General features: G+C 45.3%; 1 protein-coding gene across 1 annotated transcript in view; it reads right to left on the bottom strand.

Annotated features, from left to right (window-relative positions):
- Positions 1–4,631: 4,631 nt before the first annotated feature.
- Positions 4,632–22,802, bottom strand: part of NEGR1 (neuronal growth regulator 1) — a 293,574-nt gene continuing 275,403 nt past the window's right edge. Inside the window, exon 7 of the mRNA XM_062581060.1 lies at positions 4,632–5,170. Within this exon, the coding sequence (XP_062437044.1) occupies positions 5,046–5,170 (125 nt within the window). The 3' untranslated portion in view covers positions 4,632–5,045. The remainder of the gene's footprint in view (positions 5,171–22,802) is intronic.

Genomic DNA, 22,802 nt, shown 5'->3' with positions numbered 1-22,802 from the left:
TTCTCTCCCTTTCCCTTAATGCTCAGTGGAGAAGCATAAAACAGGGCCAAAGACTAAAGCCAACCCAACCAAAGTACGTTCAGAACACCAATTCAGGTGTGGTGAATATGCTTAAGTTCAGGCAAACTGAAAGTCATTTTTTCCCTTCAGTGTAGTTATTTATTTATGCTCTATTAAAACTGAATGCAGAATTTTTATTTATTGTTCTTTTAAATTTTTTGTTAAGAATTTATTTTAAAAAAATTGTTACATGTTTTAGTACAGCCAGAAAGGTTATGGGAATTTTGGCTTTTTTCCAGCAGTGCTGCAATAGGCTTACTGCCTAAGTAAGGCCGAACTGGCTCCTGGCTGGACTCCAGCTGGGTGGTGCATGGGAGAAGAGGTGCCTTGGTGGCTTCAGCAAGTGAGAAGATGCCTGGTGTTCCCCGATGGGCTGGTGACACCATAGGCTCCTCCAAACCTGCTGCCTGCAGCCAGTGGGGCTGGTGTGACCAGTGGACCCATTTCCAGACGGGAAGGTTGGACTGCATCTCATGCAGTTGCTGTGCTCAAAGCATGCAAACTGCTTGCGGTAAATGTGATAGCACCAGGCTTTGCGGTTTCTGTGGGATGGCTGCCCCTCCCTGAACGTATTCATGCTTCCAGAGCCTGCAAGTCGATAGGGGCTCCTGCTCCTGGTCTGTGTAGTCCTACTCGTATCTCCCTACCACCACAAATCATCCTTCTGTCCTCCCTCGGCACCACTGCTGCTGCTGCAAATCGCTATGATCTCTCCCAGTCCAACTTCATAACCCACCTTTAGGCCAAGGTCTAACTGTAGGAGACAAGTAATGAGTTATCAGACGTGAGGTTGAGAAGAGGGCCAAGCAAGTCTGGCTGCAGACAGCAGTAAAATGTCCCTGAAGGAGACAGAAGATGATTAAGAAAGGGAGGTATGGCCAGTTGAGAGGGGCATCCTTGCAGAGGCTGACAATACACATTATAAATGAGTGTACAGTGGTCCTCATTAATACGTTAATTTACAGTAACCACTGAAACACAGCGTCCTTTGCAACAAGCATAGGGGATGGTGTGGTACAGTTTCCCCTTTAAAAGGAGTAACTTGGGGTTTCAGTGGCAACAGCAAGCTCTTTGTCAGCTCCTCAGTGCAAGTTGCTGAGAATGAGTCAACTCATTTCCAATTCTAAAGAGAAAGTGACAAGCTAAAACTTTATCCTTTCCCTAAACTTCCTCACATATGTCAGTTTATGCAAGAATTTTAAAATTATTTAAGATTGTTTTAAAAGAAACTGAACATTTTTGCTTTTTTTTCTGGAAAGAAACAAAATCTTCCATGGCTGATTATGAAATATGGATTATTTACCTCCAGACTGGACACAAGCCTGTTCCAATCTTAGAAGTAAATGCATATTTAGACTTTAAGGCATATTGTTTCTCCATGTAAATACATATTTTGGTATACACATTCTTTATAACACAGTTATGTGGAGTAAGAGATTTTGGTAGGCATAACATTTACCATTATTTTTGTAGAATGCTAACTCTGAAAATGTGCAAAAAAGCAGCTTTTACTGATGATTTTTTTTTTAAACTCCTGTATTTTAAAAAGAGCGTATCTTCTAAAAAAAATATATATATATTGAAAAGTTTAAAAAAAGCTGTCTAGCTATGAAGAATACATTTCCTGCCAAATTATAAACCCTTGAGAAACTGCATTTGTTTAAGAAGTTGCGAATATCCTTTAGTTCAGTATTAGTATAATATCGTGATCAGCAACTGTATGATTAGAGCATCATTGCTTCTATATATCTCAATGAGATGGTAATTAGTAGACCTGAGTTATTGCACAAGTAGGAACTTACGGTGTTACAGACTTCAGGGTTTCGAATGTGGAAAACAATCTTAATATTCAGTTATTCTGCTTGGAGCTCATCCATTCATTTTTCACATTTTAAAGGTAGGAATAAATAATATTTGATCAGAAGATATGAACAGGATGGGTTAATGATTTGGAGAAGCATAAAACATACCTTGAAATAGTTGCCTAAAGCAAATACACCCCAGAAATTAAAGGGTGAATAGATTTTCTAAAATGTTACTGTATTCAATTCAATTTGCAACAGTCTGTATTGTCCATTCTGGAAGAATATCCCAGTAAGTCCCAAATTGTACAATTACCAGTTTACCCTCTGGAACAGATTAACCAAAGAACCAAGTTTCTTTATTTGATTAATATTGCCTATAGCTCCAATCCTGCAAAAATCAAGGCTGATCGGCTTTATGTAGTAATTAATCAGTGCACGAAGTTAAACATGTCTGTGTCTCTCTGTAGGACTGGAGGCTTAGATGCTCGAATTTCCATAAGCAGCCTTCAAGAGACAACCCCTGCGGATGCTGACGGCACACGGTAACGCATGCGCCCTCCCAGCATGCGTAGGGCTGAGTTTGAAAATCTGCACACGCGTGCACACACATATTTCCACTGCTGAACACACAGATCTCATTGATGTTTAAATACCTATTTCATCTAAGAAAATGCCATTGGTATCTAGAAATGATTGGGTTTTTGTTTTGTTCTCTTTTAGACTTGACAATAATTATGTCCTCAAATGTCCACGCTATTCCAGTAGTATCCAGAATGCAAACAGTCAATACTTTAGTTTTTTTGTATTTAATAAAACAGCTGTTTATTCTATTCTGCTGCTGGAATTATCATGTTCTAAATAGCAGGAATCACTGAAACTGTTTATTAAAATACATAATTTTATCCAGCCACAGTATAGAAACAGCTCTCAATTTTGTGTGAGAAAAGGCTTATGAGTTGGGTTATGCTTATGCTAACTCTTTTTTTCCTTCTTCATAGAACTGTACTGACATGGTATTTTCTGCAGCACCACTGTTTCTGATGAATGGATTCTAAAATATAGCACTTTAAAGCTGCAATACAAGAGAGATCAGAATTTCAGGGCAGTATATAATATAATTCGAACTGTTTTAGACAATTTCTGTAAAGAATGAATTTTGTCATGTTATTCAAGATTTTAAAAAATGCCACATTTTTGAAAATAGTAATTGTTAGCACACAGCTGAAAATAATATAATAGAAATTGTAAAATCTGTCACTGAACAGAAGTAGCGTGACTTAAGACATTTTATTGCCATATTTTGGATTCAACATATTTCAATTTATACCCTGCATCTGAATTAGTCAGTAATGACAGCAGATTCACTGCATAATCTGCCTACATCTTAGCATGGGTAGTACATACTTAGGAAATTCAGCATTTGCATTTTCAAAAACTAGAATATTTGTAAGCTGAATTTGGAACTGCTGAGTTTGTGTAGTGCTCATCTGGTATTGCTGGCTACAAAAACTTAATATTAGGAGGAAAATGATTATATTTATAGTAACTGTACCACCTACTGGAGTTCATATATAAAGCAGGTAGATGGAAAGTAAGTTAATAACGTAGGTAATTTTTTATTACTTTTGTCTTCAACAGCTGGTTTGTAACCAAGTCAGCCTCTCAGGGGTCAGTGGGAGAGCCTGTATCCAAAGGCTGTTGGACATAGTCAGATCCCAGCAATTTACATGGATGACACTTTCAAATTCAGCTATAAATTGTGAACAGAATGTTGTATTAATGCTATATGGCGCTGTGTTTCTAAAAAAGAAAAAATCTTAGTAATACTATATACTATTTTGAAACTTGTTCCTTCACTGAGTTACAGAGAAGTTAAATGCTGTAGTAAGATATTCGTACAGTATTAGTACATCAGTAATGAAGTTTTGCCTGTAAAGATGCATCCATCACTGGTAACATGCACTTAAGTACAGTTACTGGAGCAACCTTGTTTTAATATATATATGTATTTATACATATATAAAATATATATAAATCTGCTTGATACTTTATGTAATTTCAGATATCTATTATTTAAAAGCATCCTTTATCATTGCTAAATTACCCAAAACATGCAATTCACATAGTTTTGGCCATAATAAAACAAGACTATTCAGCTTCTCACATATACAGCCATTTAAGGATTTTGATTTAGAATGACTAAGGGAAAAATTGTTACATTCACATGGTGTCTGAAAATAATGTGTGTTCTATTTTGTTATGGCAAAACTAGTTTTTACAGAGATCACCTACGTATTAGTGATAGTAGATGGAAAAAATAAGAAGTCATTGGTGCTATTCTTGACTGATGATTACCTAAATACACAACATTGTAGGCTAAGCTTGAAGCAGTGCCATTACCCACTAGAGATGGAAGAAGAGGTTTTCTTTTAGCCAGTAGCACCTTTGTCCTCAGTTAGAGATTAGTTATGCTCAAAAGGATGCTTTAGCATTTCCCAAAACACATTCCAGATTTGTTGGAGAGGAGGAGAAAAGCAGTATTTTATAAAGGCACACCCATGCTGAATTTGCAGGAAAAAGAAAAGGAAACGAAAAAGCAGTACTGCACAGTGCAGTTATAATACAAGGCTCATTCTTGAAACCTGAATATCATGCTATAAGAAAATCTAGATATGTGTAATATTTTGCAGAAATATTTTGAAGGCAATATTATTTGATTTTTTTTAATCAAAAAAGAAAAAATGTTTCTGTGTAAAAGTGGATAGAATGTTATTTAAGAAGGGAACTGAATATTTGTATTGCAGCCTTAAAGAAGCTCATTTTTACTGCAATATTTTTTTTTGTAAACTACAGTCTGCAGCTCAGCAGACCATGACTGAATGCTTTTGAAAACTTGTAGATTACAAACATGAAATCACAATTAATATCCTCTAAAAGTAATTTCAGAGCTTTCACGTCTTAAAAAAGGACAATGTGTACTGCTTCACAAGGTAATGCAGCTAATCAAAAAAAGGAGTAGAATTAAAGTATTTACATAATGAGCAATTCTACAGAAGGCGATCATCCCCATGTAAGCACTGCTGATTATATCCCACGCTGCTTTTAACAAACTCTACCAGATTGGATCCAGTCATCAGCACTTTCAGAGAATCCTTAAAAGCCTTTTATGGTTCTTTACATTTATTGTAGAATGATGTTCTTCAGGTAGAATATGCTGGTGAAAGAGGACAGTGTCAACACAAGGGACCAGCAGGAGAACACCACTTCCGCATCGCCAGTAATCCCGTACTGGGCAGTACTTGGAGCTGCAGAGAGAAGAACAAGGGATTAAGGGAAACTTCTACTCCACACCCCAAAATTCTTAATTTTACTTAGTTCTGGTAAGATAATGTTTTAGAACAGTGAAAGCAGTCTTCTGAAAACAGAAAAGAATGCTGCAAAAACAGAAAAAAATCCATGCTACAAAACCAAGTAAATACTGGTAAATATTGCCCTTTAAAAATGAGATTAAATCATTATTAATGTAAGCATTTAAAAACTGGCATATTTAACATCAGATGAGTGCATCATAGTTAAGCACCTGAACAATTTATCTGTTTTTAAGTTACTGAGCATTAAAATGCCTATTGAAATCAATGAAAGTTGAATGCATTTAGCACTGTTGGAAAACAGCTCATTTTCTATCACTGCCTAGCTTTAGAAGTCAAACTTTGAAAACTTTGCTTAGCTGAAGAGATTTATTCATTTTCCGCCTCTCTGAAGAAATTATCTTTACCTTCTTCAAAGCAATGCTTTTCTCAAATTCCTAAGTAAATATTATAATAAATGCATGAAGAAGAATTAAAAATGTAACAACATATTTTGGAGAAACAACTGAGAAAATTATTTGTAACAGTCATGATTAGCTTGTCTGCTGGCCATTTGGACTGGGACTTCAGCACAGGAAACAGCTTCAAGTGTAAACCATTGATTTTGTTCTTGTAAAATCAAACAGTAGAAAATAAAACGAACTGTGAAGTCATCCTAAGCTTACCCTAAGAACACAAGATTATTTCTGCAGCATATCCACATTTTCTGTCTAGCGCCAGGGAACACAAAAGCACTGGATTTTGTTCTTTAGTGCTCACCCCGCAGCTGGCAGCGCCACCACTCCAAAACTCTCCCGCAACTCATGTTATCTCTGCACTGCCAAATGCTAAACTTGCCATTCTGTCAGATCAGGTATTTTTCTTTTAAATGAGAGAAGCAATTAAATCACTCATTTTCATGTCTACTGCTACTTACTCTGTTAATAGATTCCCAGGAATTCACAGGTATAACCTCTATTTTCCCCTGCTTGAATGGGAAAGAAAATGGTACTAAGCATTTTTGCAGGTGTGCGGGTGGCCTTGCGGCAAATGTTCCTCCAGATGTGCCATGTTCATTTTGCATGAAACCAGTCACTTGCTACTTGGTTTGGGCCCTATTTTTACTAGCGAATTTTATCCTGGAAAAGACTGAAATGAATCACAAATGGAATTTGAAAGTGTGAATCAAAACGTGGACATTCTGTAGTCATCCTGCTTTTTCAGGAAGGGAATAGAGGCGATACGGTACCCTATAAAAAACCAGAGCGCCATCTCTGAGCCATCAGCTGGCTCTCCCAGAGCCCAGAGGTGCCCCTGCGCCCCCCCCAGGACCCAGGTTTACAGGAGAGGACTTCAGTATGACACGTGCTGCTGCCTCACGTATGATAAATGAGGTCAAGGTAAAGTTGCTCCATTCCTCTTGAGTATCTGAGTGCAAGACTTCAGGAACATGTTCTGCAGTTACACCACTTGCAAAAAAAGAAAGTTCAACCATCCATTTTTCAGTCTTGCATCTGCACTGGCAAATCTCACCTGCTGTGTTACTGCCCCATCGCCCTCCCTGGGCAGCACTGCCCTGCTGCCTAACGCGACTGGCCAGCAGCTGCATTAATTCAGTAAGAACAGCATTCATCACTGACACGTGCTTGAAAGTGGGATGTCCCAGGTAATACTGAAATGCTCTTCCTACAGCGCCAGTGATGCTTTGGTGCTGTATCTGGTTGTCCTGCAACTGGCCCTGTTTGTGACAGCTCAAGAAAACAGTCCATTGACACATGCTATTTCATCATCATTTTAGTGATATATTCAAAAGTTAGGCTGCTGATACCAGAAAAGATCTTTTAAATATATATCTGGAAATTTACAAATTATCATCTCTTACTATATAATTTCTACAAGGAATCTGACACATTTATTAATTGGCCATTTAGAAATTTTTTGTAGCTATTATAATCCCATTTTAATTTTACTTGCTTTTCTGTGGTACCTTTAAAACATGTTTAGCTGCAAATGCTCAATGATGTATCTTCCATCCTCCTAACGTGCTACAAGGCTGGAAAGCATTGTACCCATTTTATGGATTGGAAGGAAAGTGAAGCATTTAGATGCAAAAATAAATCCACAGCACCAACTAAAAGTATCTTAGTTCCAGAACCAAATGACTTGCTGAAGACTATACAAAAAGTCTGCCAAAAAAAAACAACCTCAAGCACTAGCAAGGAGGAGCAGACCGTAGGGGACATGGGAGCTCTGCGCCCAGCTCTACGCTGCCCCGCGGCTCCGGCAGTGGCTGAGTCCCAGGGATGTCCACGGGCCTGGGCTGCATTCACACGGGTGGCCAAAAGCAACTGGAAGGACAAAGCCTTTAACACCCAGGGGATTTTCCTCTGAGCCGTGGGTTTACGCATTTACGCAGCCTGTGGCATCAGCAGTGCTCCAGAGGCAAAACCTTAGGTGTTGGTGGGGTAACGGAAACCAAGAGAGACTTCTGGGAATGTCAGAGAGACATTGCTAATGGCTTTTCATAAGGAAGCTCTTTCAAGGCTGTGAGACTGTGAAAATAGGATATAAGGTCCTAAATCACTCAGGCACTTCTGAAAATCCAGGCTGTCACCTGCATGTCTTCTAAAATTGGCATAATTAACTCATAAATATTTAGAACCATTATGTTACACTGTATTGATGTAAATTTGATACAAGCAGATATCTGCATTGTGCTGGAGGCATTGGAAATGACGGTCAATATGTTTGTAAATGTAATGGTCATCCAGGCATCAAAGTGGAATATTGCAGTTGGACTTGTTCAGGTGGAAACACTCTGTGATCTGAAAGGTTTGATCAGCGCTGACCAGGACTGTTCCAAACAGTCACTCTGTCATTTTGCACGAAGAAGGGACTTCAGCGGAGATCATTCGTGGCCGCGGTGCAGCTCTGCCATCCTGCACGCGCACAGGTGAAGCAGGCTCACAGAGACGGAACTGCTCTGGAGCAAACACAGGGAAAGCCCTTTTTTAAGGGCACGTGTACATTTACTCTCACTAATTAACTGCAGAAGTGAAAGTATAGTTTTAGAAATAAAGGAATAATTTAGTGAAAGATGAAAAAAATTTCTAATTATGTTTAATTCTTCTAAGCAGCAGTGTCAGAGCTGGGAGGAAAGTCTTTTTAGGATACACTAATCACAGTCCTGCAGAGATGAGCTACCCCTCTTGATACGCTAATGCTAAAGTTGACCTAACATTTTTTGTGTTTACTACTGAACAATGTTTTTATCTGAGTGCCAGATGTGGTGGTGTTCATTCATCAAAATGAGTAAAAGTTCAGGTATAGCAATATTTCACTCACTATACATATTTCATTTAGTCCTAAGATGAGAAAGTCCTTAAGTTTCTCATTGAAAAAAAGAATCAAGGCCTTTGCAATTTGTTTTACTACGTGTCTTAAAATCCACTTTATTTATAACATAAAATACTAGATCATACGTTGGTTTATATACGTTAGATTCTGTAAACTATAAACTATTAGAGGTTGCTCATAAGGTCAGAAGTGTGTTAGAGGATTTAGAGGATTCACAGATTTAAGGAAGTTGTTTTAACCTGCTAATCTGTGAGCAAAAAACTTTTAAAGACAAACAGAAGTTACTTCTGAGCAATACATATGTTTGTTAATTAACAGTAATTTTACAATATTGTTAAATGACAGCATTTTTTTAGTCTAAATTCAACATTAAAAGCAAATTCCCAGTTCTCTGTCATCCTTGCTTGCCTTGGCTGTGTTGTGCCAAAAGGTATACAGGATGCTGTCTGCTTTGTAAGGCTGCTCCACGGGAACTGTGGAATGGTTGAGGAGTATGAATATATCTCTCTAAATGCTTTCAGCTGTTTCTTAAAGATTGATTTTTGACAACTTCTGCTGCAGGTGGGCGGCCAGCGGTGCTGCGGTGTTGGTTTGCAGGCGCTGGGAAATCCACAGTGCAGGGCAGCGTCCGGACCCAGTGTGGTACGGAACAGCCTTCGCTCCCGGCAGGGTCGCAGAGAGCCTCCGACCCCGGGACCCGAATCGTGTCCCAGCCACCTGACATAGCCATGGCCACAGCCGGCTGCTCTGAACGCTGTATGAGCAGGTGATAAGGACGTCAGAGACACTGAAATTGTTAGTATCTTCATGGAACTATGAATATTCAACAACTTACATTTTTTGCAAAAAACTAAAAGCCATTGCAAAGGTTCAGACTAGTAATTTCTGGTTTTACGATGTTTCGATTTTTGGTTTTAGTAGAATAGATAATTCTGGTGGTATATCTTGCTTAAAGTATCTTGAGTGCTTTCACTGCATAGTTGGGACTCAAATTCTAGTTAGACTTTATTTACCCGGAGCAATTCTGTGATGGCAAGGATCACCAGATCTCAGCACGGTTGATTTTACAGATGCTGGGAGATGTTTGCTCTGTCGCAGGCAACGGAAGCAGCGCAGTGAATTCAGAGCGCGGAGCCAGGGCTCAGCCGAAAGCGGGGGTGGGCGGACTCACGCACGACGGTAAAGGGATGATGTGGGCTTAATTTCCTTAGGAATTGGCCTAAAGATCTCCTAAAAAGGGCTTTAAAGAAAGACCAGAGGAAATGGTGCACGGCATAATGTAGAGCAGGGACTAAATTAAAAAAAATCAACTTCTAACTTTTTTACCTGTTAGCAGAACTGACTTACAGTTATGCTTATTTTATATTAAAAAATAGGAGGAAAATCTAAACCATTAACAAACAGGATGATAGTTTCCTTCACAAAACATTTAGAGGATGATGTGCTCTGTATAGTAGCATCTGGGACTCATTCGTTTTCTTCTTAATGCCCTACAAAGTACTTGATGTTAATATATCTGTTTTACCCATTAACTGAGCACCGCCGACTCCCTTTTCCTCAGTTCATGTTCTGGTATCCAGAGTCCAACACTGAACTTTCAGGAGAATTTATTCTCATGATACAGCTAATCCTACTCCGTAGACATAGACTTTTTAGCGAACTCCAAAGTTCTGGCTGTGTTAACGCAGTAACACCTTTTTTCCCAGCTGTGCTCCCCGGCTGCTTGGGGCTGGAGCGCGGCTCCAGTGCTCGCGCCTCACGCGGCGCTCGGGCCACCAGGGCTCCCCGCTGCCCGCGGCTCGCAGCTTCCCACACTCTCCATCACTCAAGCACTGGCAAAATAACCCCCAGATAAAAGAAGGTGCCAGGTAGCACTTTGGTGCCTCTCTGCTCCCACTGCAATTTAACTTTGCTGTATTGCAGTAAAGATGAGTAATACAAATAGACACCTCAGACTACACTCAGCACTGATACATACCAGTGTCTGATGCTGTACCTGTTACGGAAGGGTTTATGTTAAGAGGAGCAGGAGGAAAGAGGCTGTTACAGAGAAACGGTTGCAATTGCTGCGGTGCGGGTTTGGGGCAGCTTTAGCTGAAAGCCAGCAAGGGCTCTCGGGGGCCCGAGCAGCGCTCAGGCGCGCGACCGCTCAGCGCGGCTGCTGGCGAGGGGCACTGATGCCCGTACCCCCGCCGGGGTCCTGCCCTCCAGCCTGAGCAATGCTCAGCCACGTTTCCAGACTTCTCCAGCTAAATCTGACAGGTTTTACAGAAGCCGAAGAGCAGCGGTGTGCAGTGGAAATACCCAAGACTCTGCCAGCACTTGATCTGCAGTGGTCTGCAGGGAGAGCGAAAACAAACAGTAAAATGTAAAAGCCAGTTCTCTCAATACTGCCTGCGAGAGCCGCGCTTCGCTTGGACGTTGGTATCGGCGGGTCTGCGTTCCAGACCATACGGATGTCGAATGGATTACTCTGGCGCGTAACGTCTCGGCTGCCTAAGTCTTGTACCGACGCCGCTGGGACAAGCAGCCATTGCTTCGGTAAATGCTATTTTAGATACGAGTTGCAGAATTTGCTTTTCTAACTAACCAGTGTCCCTGGTTTTGTGCAAAACTTGCTGTGCAGCAAGCGGCTACTACCCGGTGCAGCCGCACTGCCGGGCTCCGGGGAAGCCGAGTGGAGCTGCTCTGGCCGGCAGCTCCCAGAGCAACAGCGCGAGGGGCCCCGTGGGGCAGCGGCCGTGCGGGAGCTGCAGGCAGCCGGGGCAGAGAAACGCTACTGGCGTCGACGCGCGCGGCCCTGGCACAGCGAGAAGCGGAGCCCGGCGGGGAAACGGGCTGGCGCGAGCACCCGGCTCGGTGCCCTGGGCTTCCTTTGCACTGGACCAACAGCAGTAATAAAGGAGCAGCAGTTGTTTCACTAAAATCACAGCCTGAATGTAGGAGTAGCAGAGAACAAAGCAATCAAATAAGGAAATAAAATAGACCTGTGGGTTTCCCCAAACCTTGTTTGCTTTTGCAGGACACCATCTCCTGAATTTTAAGTCTTGCTGGAGTCTGAATGCTAAAACATAAACTTCCCTTTGTTTTGTACACAGAAGTGTGAGATACATGTTACTGTAAGTGGGTCCTTCCTCACGGTGTGGCATCTTACTAAGCACAAGAGTATGTGATAAAACAAAAATCACTTATTTTTTTCTTCCATGGAAAAAGGTTCAGGTAATAAAAAAAAATATTTAAAAGACCAGATTGGATCTTGATTTTGAAGCTTTCACCTATACATTTAGTTCAGTAGCTTATAAACATGATTAATGTCAGGGCTGGACACCAATTTGTTGTCTTACTAAGAAAGGAAGTTTCTGTGATAAGTTAGTATGACAAATCAACATTAAATTTATTACAGAAATCAAGCTGCAAGCTCAACCATACTGTAGGTGGAATTTTATCATATAAGAAGAGTTTCTGCAAAGTAAAGATAATTTGAACTATGGCAGCTCTAAAAGCAAGTAGGAAATTATGCAAATCTGATTTCCTGGGTATGAATCAGTACTGTCTGTCTAAAGCTTATTAAATCATACGCGGTTTGGTTCAGCACAAAAACAGTAGGTGGATGAATGGGGAAAAATTACACATATATTTGTGTAAATAAGAGAAAGGAGCTCCATTTCCCAAAGCTGCCTACTCAGAGAATTTGATGTGAAAGAAGCCTGAAGGAGCAAAAAGTCCAGACGAGCTCAAGTGCCCACGTTCGAGTGAGCTGGACGGAGGGCTGCGATCACCGGTGGTAAAACCAGGCTCCGAAGCGGGGGAGGACCGGGGCAGGCGCCCGGTCCCGTGGCCTGGAGCGTCCTCCCGGGCAGAGAAACGCCCTCGCTGTTTTCCACAGGAATCCTAACAGCAGGGAATCGGAGCGTGAATCGGCTTTGAAGGGCGTTTTTGGAATCGTGCAGCACAGGAGAGGTGGCAGCGTTGGAAAGCGAGGCTGGTTTTCTTCCCGTGCCCGGCTGGAACCGGCGGCCGAGGGCTTCGGAAAATCCTGCCTGCTCGCTGCACATCTCGGCTCTGACTGCTGAAACGCCCAGGCGCCTCCGAAGCCCGGGCAGCGCCGCCCTCACTCAGCCGGTGGCAAGTGGCTTGCAGCAGCCACGGCGTCTCCGCATGCGCCTGCGCCGCAGGGCTCGAAGATCATGTCCGGCTCCTAAAACCTCCGGGAACCAGGGCGAGTTTCTGCAGGGCATCTGCTGTCACCTCCCTGGCGTCCTGCTCACCGCCTGCCTGCTGCCTCGCTGACAAAACGAAAGTTTGTTCCCAAGCATGAAAAAAATTCTGTAGATGTTTTGTGGTGTTCTAGTAACTTTAAAAAGAAAACAAACTTGCTCCTAAGATTCAAACATTCTTGATTTGTTCTGCTTACTCCTTCCTTTGGAATGAATCAGTATTTTATCACTGCTAAATAATGCTGGACAAGAGCATTTCCTACTTGGACTGGTTAATATTCATGATGTTTTCAAGGTTTTCTGTGTCACATTTAAAACTTTAGGAATGAATGAAGATGTTTGTTTGAAAACAGCGTAAAACTTACAACTTCTTACTTTTTCCACTAAGATCCTAGCACTGAAGGCAGTTTTGCACACATGCACGACACCCTGGCACACGCAGTCCTAACATTGGCACAGTGAAATAACTACAGAGGTACCTATGAGCAGATATTAAATAAAGGCAAGAATTTGTTTGACTCCCTGATTACATCTCTAGCTATCGTAGGCATTTCCATAATTCCTACCGCCATAATAACGGAGCACTACGTTTACCACTGATTTTACTGCGTGCAGAGCGCCCCGTGCACAGACGGGTGCGAGACACAGCGGTTGGCCATCGGCGAATTACCCGTCTACCCAAAGACTCTCAGTCAGAACAAATCTTTGTAACTATCTAAAATAGAAACCAAGGGCAGATTTCTTGGCTGCTCTTGTGCTGATCTTGCAATGCAAATTCAGATGGAATCTGCGCCAGAGCCACCATAAAAGAAAATGAATCTTTATCTAGAAGATTAAAGTGAGTTTGATGAAAACTGGTGTTTGAGAATATAAAATGATGTCAGATTTAGAAGATGCAGCAGCTTTAAAACTTCTCAGCTTCAGCTATGGCAGGATGAAGCTTGTCCCCCACACTGGCTCCTGCTGCGCAGGAGCCCCTCGCGGCCAGGCGCCCCGTCCGGCTCTCGCTGCCAGGATGCGGCGACGTCCCGCAGCGGAGGAGCCGCCTGAGACCCCGGCCCCGCAGGACACGCGCCGCCTGCTCCGCGGCGCGCTGCCCCGGCCCTGTCGCCGCCCGAGGGGAGCGCCAGCATCCACGCAGGGTGCAGAGGCGCGAGCGGTCTCTGCCGTCAGGCAGGAGCGGGCGGGTACGGAGAAGGCTCAGCTCTGCTTCAGCTCCCGGCTCGGTAATTCACTGTGTTATTAGCTCTGCTGCGGCAAAGTGGCTCTGTTTCTTCTGCTACATCGACGCTCAGCTCCTTTCCCGGAGTCGTCGGTAAGAGGGGGGATCCTGGTGAAGAAGGAGGTGCCGCCACCGCCGGCAGCGACCATACGGCGCGCGACCGCCCGCTTGCTGCCGCCCAGCCAGAGCCTTGGAACCCCGTTTACCGAGCTCCCCCTACCCTCCTAATATAGAGATCATTCTACATAATCTCAATGCTTTATAGCAGCAAGTAGTTGTGAAAGTATTTCAGCACTCTCTTAGCACAGATATTGGATTATATTCAGACTTCTCTCCCAGTAGTGAATAAAAAGAACCAAAGTCATATTATATCACTATCTCTAATTAATACAAGAGATTAAGTAAAGTATTATGCTGAAATGTGCTAACCAACATCTCCTAACACCAAGGACTGCATTAACCAGAAATAATTATAAGTTTCAATTCTGATGCCTTGTAGACAAAAGCACGGACATCTCTAGGCTGCCTGAACAAGCAAGAGTAATTCTGTTAAATGGATTATATGGAGAGATGTTAATAAGCATTTCATTCAGCTATACTCGTTAATGATTTATTGTGGGAAAGCCTTAATAATAAGTTTGTATGCAAAATGTGAAAAAAAAAGGGGGGGGGAAAGGATAAACTAACTCAAGGTCAAAGCACTAAGAAAAAGAAGATGAAAAAGAGTGGCCTGTCAGCAATGTTTTTTTTTAAAAGAAGCGATTGTAAGATAATGGGACTCTCAAGTCTCCGCTGAGTCCTGCAGATAACATCTCTAAATATTGTTATACTTGAAGTTAGTTGAGGATTTATAGCTTTGGAGGAACGGGCCGACAGTCTATAAGGAGGCTGAATTAGCGAGCAAGGGGAGGCAATCGGCTCGCAGAGGGCCAGAACAGACCGAGGAGTGTTTTGACCGAAGGAAAGTTTGTCGGAAGAGATCGTACGCTCTGCCGCGAAGGCCAGCGTGGGCTCGCAGAGAGCTTGACCTTGGGAGAACAAAACCTTAAAATCTTGTACAAAAATGAATCAGCAAAGACACCCATTTGTGTAGTCTTATGCAAATGCAATCACTCCCAGGGCTAAGCGCCCACGGCATGAAATTCACAGTGACGGAAAATGCACTCGTTAAGTTAAATATAGCTAAATCTGAATGAGGAATGAGGAGAGGTCCTTTCAAATTAGATGCCAGATGGAGACTTTGATTAAACAAAGCTTTGACCGTCACAATAACACTCGGCAAATGCTGATAATTTAAGTAATTTTGCAAAGTATTTGGACCATGTCTGAAATAGCTGGGAGCAGGAGCTGATGACTCAAAAGCTCCTCTCCAGCCTGACGTGCCCGTGTCACCAGCATGAATCACTCAAACTCGGCGTAATGCCAGGGAAATGTGCAGCACGGCCCAGGCCTGTCCCCGGACGCGTTTCAAACGTAAAACATCTGCATTTCGAATAAAGGCATACATTTGTAACAGCTTATTTTGTACGTGGTGGATGGCTAACCTGTTTTGCCTATCGCAGTGAAGCAAGTCAAGAGAAGAAATCAGGGAAGGGAGATGAAGCCCCGTCTTCCGGGAGAGTGAGGACCATTTCCCATAGTGGCTTGCGGGGTGCTGAAGGGTGTTTATACGGGCGTTTATACGGGTGTAACGAAGCGTTGAAGCAGACTGCGCTGGCCGGGTCCCTGCCGACAGGCAGCGCTCGGGTGTCTCCGCGTGCGAGGACATGGATAACGTCAGAAACGAGGGGGCAGAGGCCGGGCGAGCCCACTCCCGGCAGCTCATCCAGGCCAACGTGTTACTCGGACACACGGATCACTCCTGCCTGGCCTGGGGGGGGAGCCCACTCGGGTGCTGCTGCACCGGCGCCAGCCTCCTGCAGGCACGAAGTCGGCGCGGGCAGGAGTTTGCGCTTGTTCCTCTCGCCAGGGCGAGACAAATGTATCTGCAGGTCCTGGGGACAAGAGATGGGAAACACGGCAGGAGGTGTCTGCCAGCCAGCCCTGCTCGGGTGGGTTTATACGACTTACTTACTCCTTCCCTTTCACCTAAGATGGAGCTTATAAGATGCAGCCAAAACCTGTGAGGTCTTTAAGAGAGTGTTTTGTCCTGCTCTGAAACGTCTTTGCAGAAAGAGCCAGAAGACAAGGGCCTGAACAGGAGGCGCCGCCAGGGCCCGTCCGGCTCCTCTGCACACACGGCTGCTGCGAGACGGAGAAACTGAAAGCAGACAGCTCACGTGGACTTGTTTCTTCTAATTTAAATAAATAATAAGGCATTTTTTGAGTTTTAAAATATGAACACAGATAAAATATTTTTCTTGTAAACATAGAATTAGAAAACAACTGGTTTTAATACTAAAATGTTAATGCTTAGTAATCTTAAATACTTCAGATAAATACACAATCAGAAGCTTTTGAAGTGAAATGTGTGTGCGTGTTAGTGTGTACCTCTCTGTATGCACCAAAAATAAAAAAAATAAGTATTTCTTGTTTCAGTCATAAGGCCCCATTTGGGATATGTGCTCTCTTTAATTAGATACAGATCCTTAAACATCTTTAAGGACATCTTTAAGGATGTTTCGTGCAGCGAGAGCACGGGCACGGGCTCGGGTCGTACATTACTGAGAGCTAATCTGTTTTCAAACTTGCATTTTAAACTTTAGCATAAGGGCTGCCAATAAAAAGTAGCCCTTTATAAGCAATTATCACACAGCGGTACCTAAAAATCCCTGTACTTACTGCTGTCTAATTACCTGGTCTTGCAGTTGTTCTTGGTGGTGGTTGCAAACCGGGACTTTTGGGGGAGGCCAGAGCAGCCCCTTTTGGTTGCTCCATGTTTGTGTACTTACTTACAGGGATTCAAATATTGCATGAAAAATGGGCACTGGGGACGGGGGCAAACTCTCACCACCAGCAGCCCCGAGAGACGCTTCGGCAAAGCGGCTGATCAGCGTGAACTCAAAACCCTCGGGTGCAAGGAGAAAGCGCTGCAAGCGCCTCGGCGGGAAGAGCAAAATTCGAAGTAGATTTAATGAATCAGAGGAATCCTCTGACCTCTGAGAAAAAGAAATAGAGATTCAGTAATGCCGAAAAATCTGCCCTTTAGCAAAAACAGTCAATTGCGCAAGTCCTGGAAGAATACTACTTGACTCTGGCCAGTCTTCAGAAAAGCCTCTGTTAGTACAGGGATCCGTCGGTGCCACGTTGCCGTGAAGGGTCAAACGCTGCAGCGAGCGGAGCGGCTGCAGCTCGAGGCGCCGGCGCGCTGCTCCCGCCCTGCTCCGCGCCGCAGCCCCGCTGCGGCCGCGGCGGCTTCGCTCAGGAGCGGCAGAGCCTGGCCGGAGCCTCCGGAGCGGGCGGCACGGAAACGGCGCCGAGCGGCAGGGCAGGCCATCGCCGAAGAGAGGGGCGTCGTCGGACGCGTGTACGGGGCAGCCCCGGAGGAGATCAGGCAACGAGCTGTCGTCGCTGGCCCCCGCAGACGGGCCGAGAGCAGCAGGCTGAGACTGCGGGGAGCAGGATCCAGCACAGCTCTGACGGAAGCACGAGCCCCGGATCGCGTAGGAAGGACGAGGGAGCGGTAGCACCGCAGATGTTTAAGAACAGAGTGGACAAATATCCGTTGAAAGTAGCAACAGACGCCACGACTCCTGCCTTTGGGAGCGTGTCCTAGATGGTTGCTTCCGGCGTTTTTTAAATCCAGGAACGCATCGTGACTGGAGGTCGCCGAAACACTCACTTTTTTCTGCAACCTGAGCTAGAATAAGCTCCACAGGAGGAAAAGGGGGCAGAGCAACGGCTTGCAACGCAGTGCAGGCCCAAGGAACAGCCGGTTACACCGGGGTCCCACGGGCAGCTCCCGGCTTTGTAGCACGGGATGCATCTGAAGAGCCATTCCCCTTCTTTGAAACTGGCTCCAAATTCTTTCATGTGGCTTAAGGACATAACTGCTCTGCACAAACTATGCTGAAAACTTTAAACGGATCTTTAAATCTTTTTGAAAAATGAATAGGAAGAGCACAGCCACAGAATCCGGGATTAGCCTTTGCCCGTGGCTCATCCAGGCTCTGCCACTGCGTTGTACCTTGTGATTCCCCTTGTAAATATATTGAGATCTATCTAAAAAGCAGTTGTTTGGCTTCCGCTGGGAGCAAACAGCGGGCGGTTTCTCCAGAGGTACTCTTCTTGAACGTGTAGGAGTTTTCTTATCTCAAGGGTGCGTTTATCTTTGGGCAGATGGTGCTCCCAGGTGGGCTGCAGTCGGCCAGCGCTCGCCCCGCAGCTCGCACCCCGCGTGCACGGGCTCTGCTCGCTTGTGGTGACACGTTGTTAGACCAACCACGGTCTTCTCATCTCCTTCCTCCTTCTCTCCTTTTTCTTCACATAACAGGAACAACAACAGATTTAAATAATTTATATAAAATTTGCAATTTTAACTCATTTCTCAGTGTGATAAGACCTATGAGACTGTAATTATAACTAATGTTCCTATATTAGAACTATTAATAAATTTACAGATCTCTAATAGTTTCTATAGCTTGAATTATTACCTGACTTCCTTTCTCTTGGAGTTTGTCAAGCTTTCCTCCCCTAACAATACTGCTCTCCACTTTGATTTTGTGACTTCTTCAGAAGTGCAAAAAGAATATATTCGAGAATTATTAAAAAAAAAAGCTTTTTGAATATTATTTCCTGTATTATTTCAGCAGTAATCTCTTTGGTAAGGTCACATTACCTTCAGTGACTCAAATAACTTTGCCTTCAAATAAAAATTATTCCTTAGCCCAAAGCCCAAGTTAGCAGTGCTCTCTGGAATCAGATCCGCTTGAGGTCTTTGGAGAATATGAGAGAGATCTTGAATAAATGCAAACCTAATATAGCTTGATAGCCATTGCCATGATCTACCAAGCATTAATGAATTAGAAACATAGCTAGGATTTCATAATCAATGTAATGCCTATTTAATAAAACAAATCCAAGGAATGATGTAATTTTAAACTAAAAAATGCAAGAAAAGTCAAGGAACGTTACCCCGTCGCTGTCTGCCGCGGCTCTGTTGCGCAGGCACAGCGACAAAGCTGATTCAGACACGAATCTGTCTCGAAGGGCCCTGGCGGAAGAGCGAACCAAACCGCCCGCCGCGCCAGCCCCGCGCGCCGCTGCGCCTGCCGCAGGCGCTCTCGTCGCTGCTGCGCCGGCAGCCCGGCGCGCCGCTGCCCCGTCCGGAAACAACGCTGGCAGCAGCCGGGCCAGCTGGCTGCTCCCTGGCGGGGGGCTCCCAGGTACCCGAGCTTGAATCCCCGGCTCCCGCGCGCAGCCGCCGCTCGCACCTGAAGCCGCGGGCTGGGCACGTCCTTAGAGCACGGCGGTGCCACGCGCTCGCCGCGCTCCTCGTTGCGGTGCGGCACGACGATGGGGGCCGGGGAACCAACACCGACGGGGGTGCGTAGTCCCAGGGTATGTTTGACGAGGCTGGAAAGTACTGCGCTTGGCAAAGAGAAAAGAAAGGCCCCGGAGAAACCATCCTCCGTTTCACCACCAGACGTTTCTGTGGCCATTTGGAGCCGGATGAATTTCCTGGCCAAAGCATTTATTCATGGAACTGAGAATTGCACGATTGATTATTTTCTCATTGGGAATTAACATTGCTTTTGAGAAATAAGGCGACACTGTCTTGATACCAAGTTGTGTGAGTTGCACAGGCTACAGCACCCTCCTGCCTGCCAGTGGAAAAGTAATTTAATGCTGGTTTGCAGCATGAGGGCTCACGGCTGGGACCATCCTTCTGCCTGCAAACAGCCAGTGTGCAGGACGCACTTAGCCCTGCGCCTCTCACCACCCAGAGCGGTACCAGAAGAGCAACCACAAGCGTACTGCTTGTTTAGTCTCAAATTAAATAGAAAAGAATACCCCAAGGGTAAACACATCAAGTCCAGAAAAAGCTGGCACGGTTTCGCGTGGAAGCGCCGCGGCCCTGCGGATTTGCCCCGGTCAGAGACGCCCCGTTCTGCCGAGGGCTACGGCGCGGCCGGCCGACCGGCGGAGGGAACCGCGCCGCGCGGCGGCCGGGCGCTGGCGCGGGAGTCGTGCGCCGGCTGCGCCAACGGCCCCCGTGACGGCGCGTCCTGCCTTTGCTGCTGCCACGGGAGAGTCTGAGCGTTTTACTGCCACAGGAAAATTTAACTTGGGAACTAATTACTTTAATTTCATAGAATTTTTGGCTCATCTGCACACTTGACAATTATTTATGACTTATATTGGCAATTAGAGGTTGGGTTTTATGCTGAAATATTGTAAATAGCTTTGCAGACATTAGCTGAACCTTCTAATCTTTACAGGAAATGAATTTATTAGTAGCTAATAGGGGAAATATTTGTACTTCTGACCTTTTGTAAGGCATTCTTTCTATATTTTAAATGATGGGTTGTCAGAATTGTTTTTCTCAAAATGAAGTGTGACATTGTAAATAAGCTCTAGAATTAAGCAGGATATTAAATCTGCGTATTCAGAGTACTCACTATTAATAGTTCTCATATACCATTAAGATTTTGTTGGTTTTGCTACATCCATATAACATATGGTGAATGGTAATTTTTTACACAGAACTTTACGGTTTCTGGATAGCTTCCACCTCATTCTTCTGATCTTCACAAAGGATATTAAATTAAACAGGTTAGCACAAGATTTCTTGCCTTTTTTGGTGACTGTGTATAGAAAAGGAAGTTTTGCTGGAGGAGCTGACAACTTTTAAATAATTCTTCCAAAGGGGTACTGCTCACATGATTTGAGAGTCTTTTTTTTTTATTCAGCTATTCTGCTGATTTCTTAAACATTTTTTGGGGTTTCTTTCAGTTATATTTCTCCATATAGTATATATTGCTCCAGTTTTATACACATACTAGAAACAAGACCTTAATCCACGGAAGTCCACCGCTGAACCATGCTAATACCCAATCGATTAATCCTCATTAGTGCTCTCATTAGACAGAAGCGATGGATGATGCAAATAACCGCCCCGGCGCTGCCCCGGCACCTCCGCTGGACGGGGTTCGCCTCCGACTCGAGGGCGCGGGACGAGTCGCACACCGAAAACACACCTACAGCTTGCTGGCAGGCAAAACTCCTCTGATGTCTATTTTTGTGAAACGGCCGCCGCAGGCTCAGCAGCTCGCACAGAAAAGCCCTGTACGAGCTAGCGAATGCAGCGGCCGCCCGGGCTCTCCCACCGAGCCGTCTCGTGAAAGGTGATCGCAATTTCCACTGGCCTGTACACGCAATGAAAGTCGTAACTCATCAAAATCTGAGCTATTCGCTCTTAAAATACAAGAGTGTTTTTCTTGAACAGTCGATACGACAGTCAGCATTCACGGGGCTTCGCATCCTGCCCCCTCGGCGGGGACCGCTGCCGGGGCGGGCGCTGCAGCCGGCCGCCTCCTCCCGCAGAGCTTCCCCGCGGCTGCCTCCAGCGGGGTCAAACAGCATTTAACCGCTCGCGGATTTCAGTGACAGGATTTGTCACTTTGAGCACGCAGTTTGTCACCCCGCCGCGCGGCGCTGCGCCTGCATCGGGCGGCGGCGGCGGCACTCGCGGGCCTCCGCTTCTCGAACGGCACCGATCCGCTGCCGGAGCGGAGCGGAGAGCCCGGGACGCCCGGGCGGGTGAACGGCCCCCTCCTCCGCGCGGGCCCTCGCTGCGCCCGCCACGCTGCGCCGCGCTCAGAGACCTCAAAACGACGTCTGAAGCCCATCCAGAAAACATACAGAAAGTGCTTACAATCTAATAAAGTCATTTTTCCGTTTCATTCAAATGCATCTTATACTAAAAAGTATTTCCCTGAAAAATGGTGTCTTGCAGGCCATCAGCATAAAAGCTCATGTAACCAAGAAGTCTAATTTTTTCTTCTGTTTTTTTGCTATCACAACGTACAGATGGACAAAGTGATGCTCAGAGCCATGGCCAGAAGCGTGCGGATGAGGAGAGGGACCCGCTGGCAGCCCTGCCGGGCTGGGGACCCTCCAGCCCACCCTGCACCGCTGGCGCCTCCGCTTTCCTGCCAGAATCGCAGAAGGGTTGAGGTCAGAAGGGACCTCTGGAGATCATCCAGTCCAACCGCCCTGCTCAGCAGGGTCACCTAGAGCATGGCAGACAGGGTTGCATCCATGCGGGCCTTGGAGATCTCCAGAGAAGGAGCCTCCACAACCTCTCTGGGCAACCTGGTCCAGTGCTCCAGCTGCGCTTCCTGATCAGAATAAATTAAAAATGAGCATTTTGTTGAATGAGGAAGGGATGCCTCATACCTCAGAGGCACAGTGATTTATGAGGACTGAAAAATGGTCAAGGGCAGGTTCTTGAGAATACCTTCGTGTGCCTGAGAGGAGGCGAGGGGACGGGGCAGCCTCATGCCCAGCGCAGCACCGGCACTGCTCCTTGGCGCCCAGCTTCACACCACCTTCCTGGGGGGGTTTGACTTTGTTTTTTAACCCTGTCCCCTCCAAAATCCCTTCTGCTTTCAGCTCTCCGTGTCTGGTCACCCGCTGACACCTCGGACCCCACAGGGCACGCTGCTCTCTGCTGTGCACGTTTGGGGTCACTGCTTACATCTGCCCCCCACGCTTTGTTTGCACAGGTCATCTGCACGGTTTGGCGGCTGCTGCCGCCAGCTCTTCCCCTTTCCCCCTCACTAAGCCCGGCGAGACATAAGCTGCTTTTGGAGTCACAGGCGTGCACTCGTCCCTCTCGAGTGTCCGGCCT

This window comes from Rhea pennata, chromosome 8, assembly GCF_028389875.1.
Source record: "Rhea pennata isolate bPtePen1 chromosome 8, bPtePen1.pri, whole genome shotgun sequence".
Taxonomy (NCBI): domain Eukaryota; kingdom Metazoa; phylum Chordata; class Aves; order Rheiformes; family Rheidae; genus Rhea; species Rhea pennata.
Note: the sequence above shows the minus strand (reverse complement) of the source record. Positions and strands in the feature narration are given on the sequence as shown.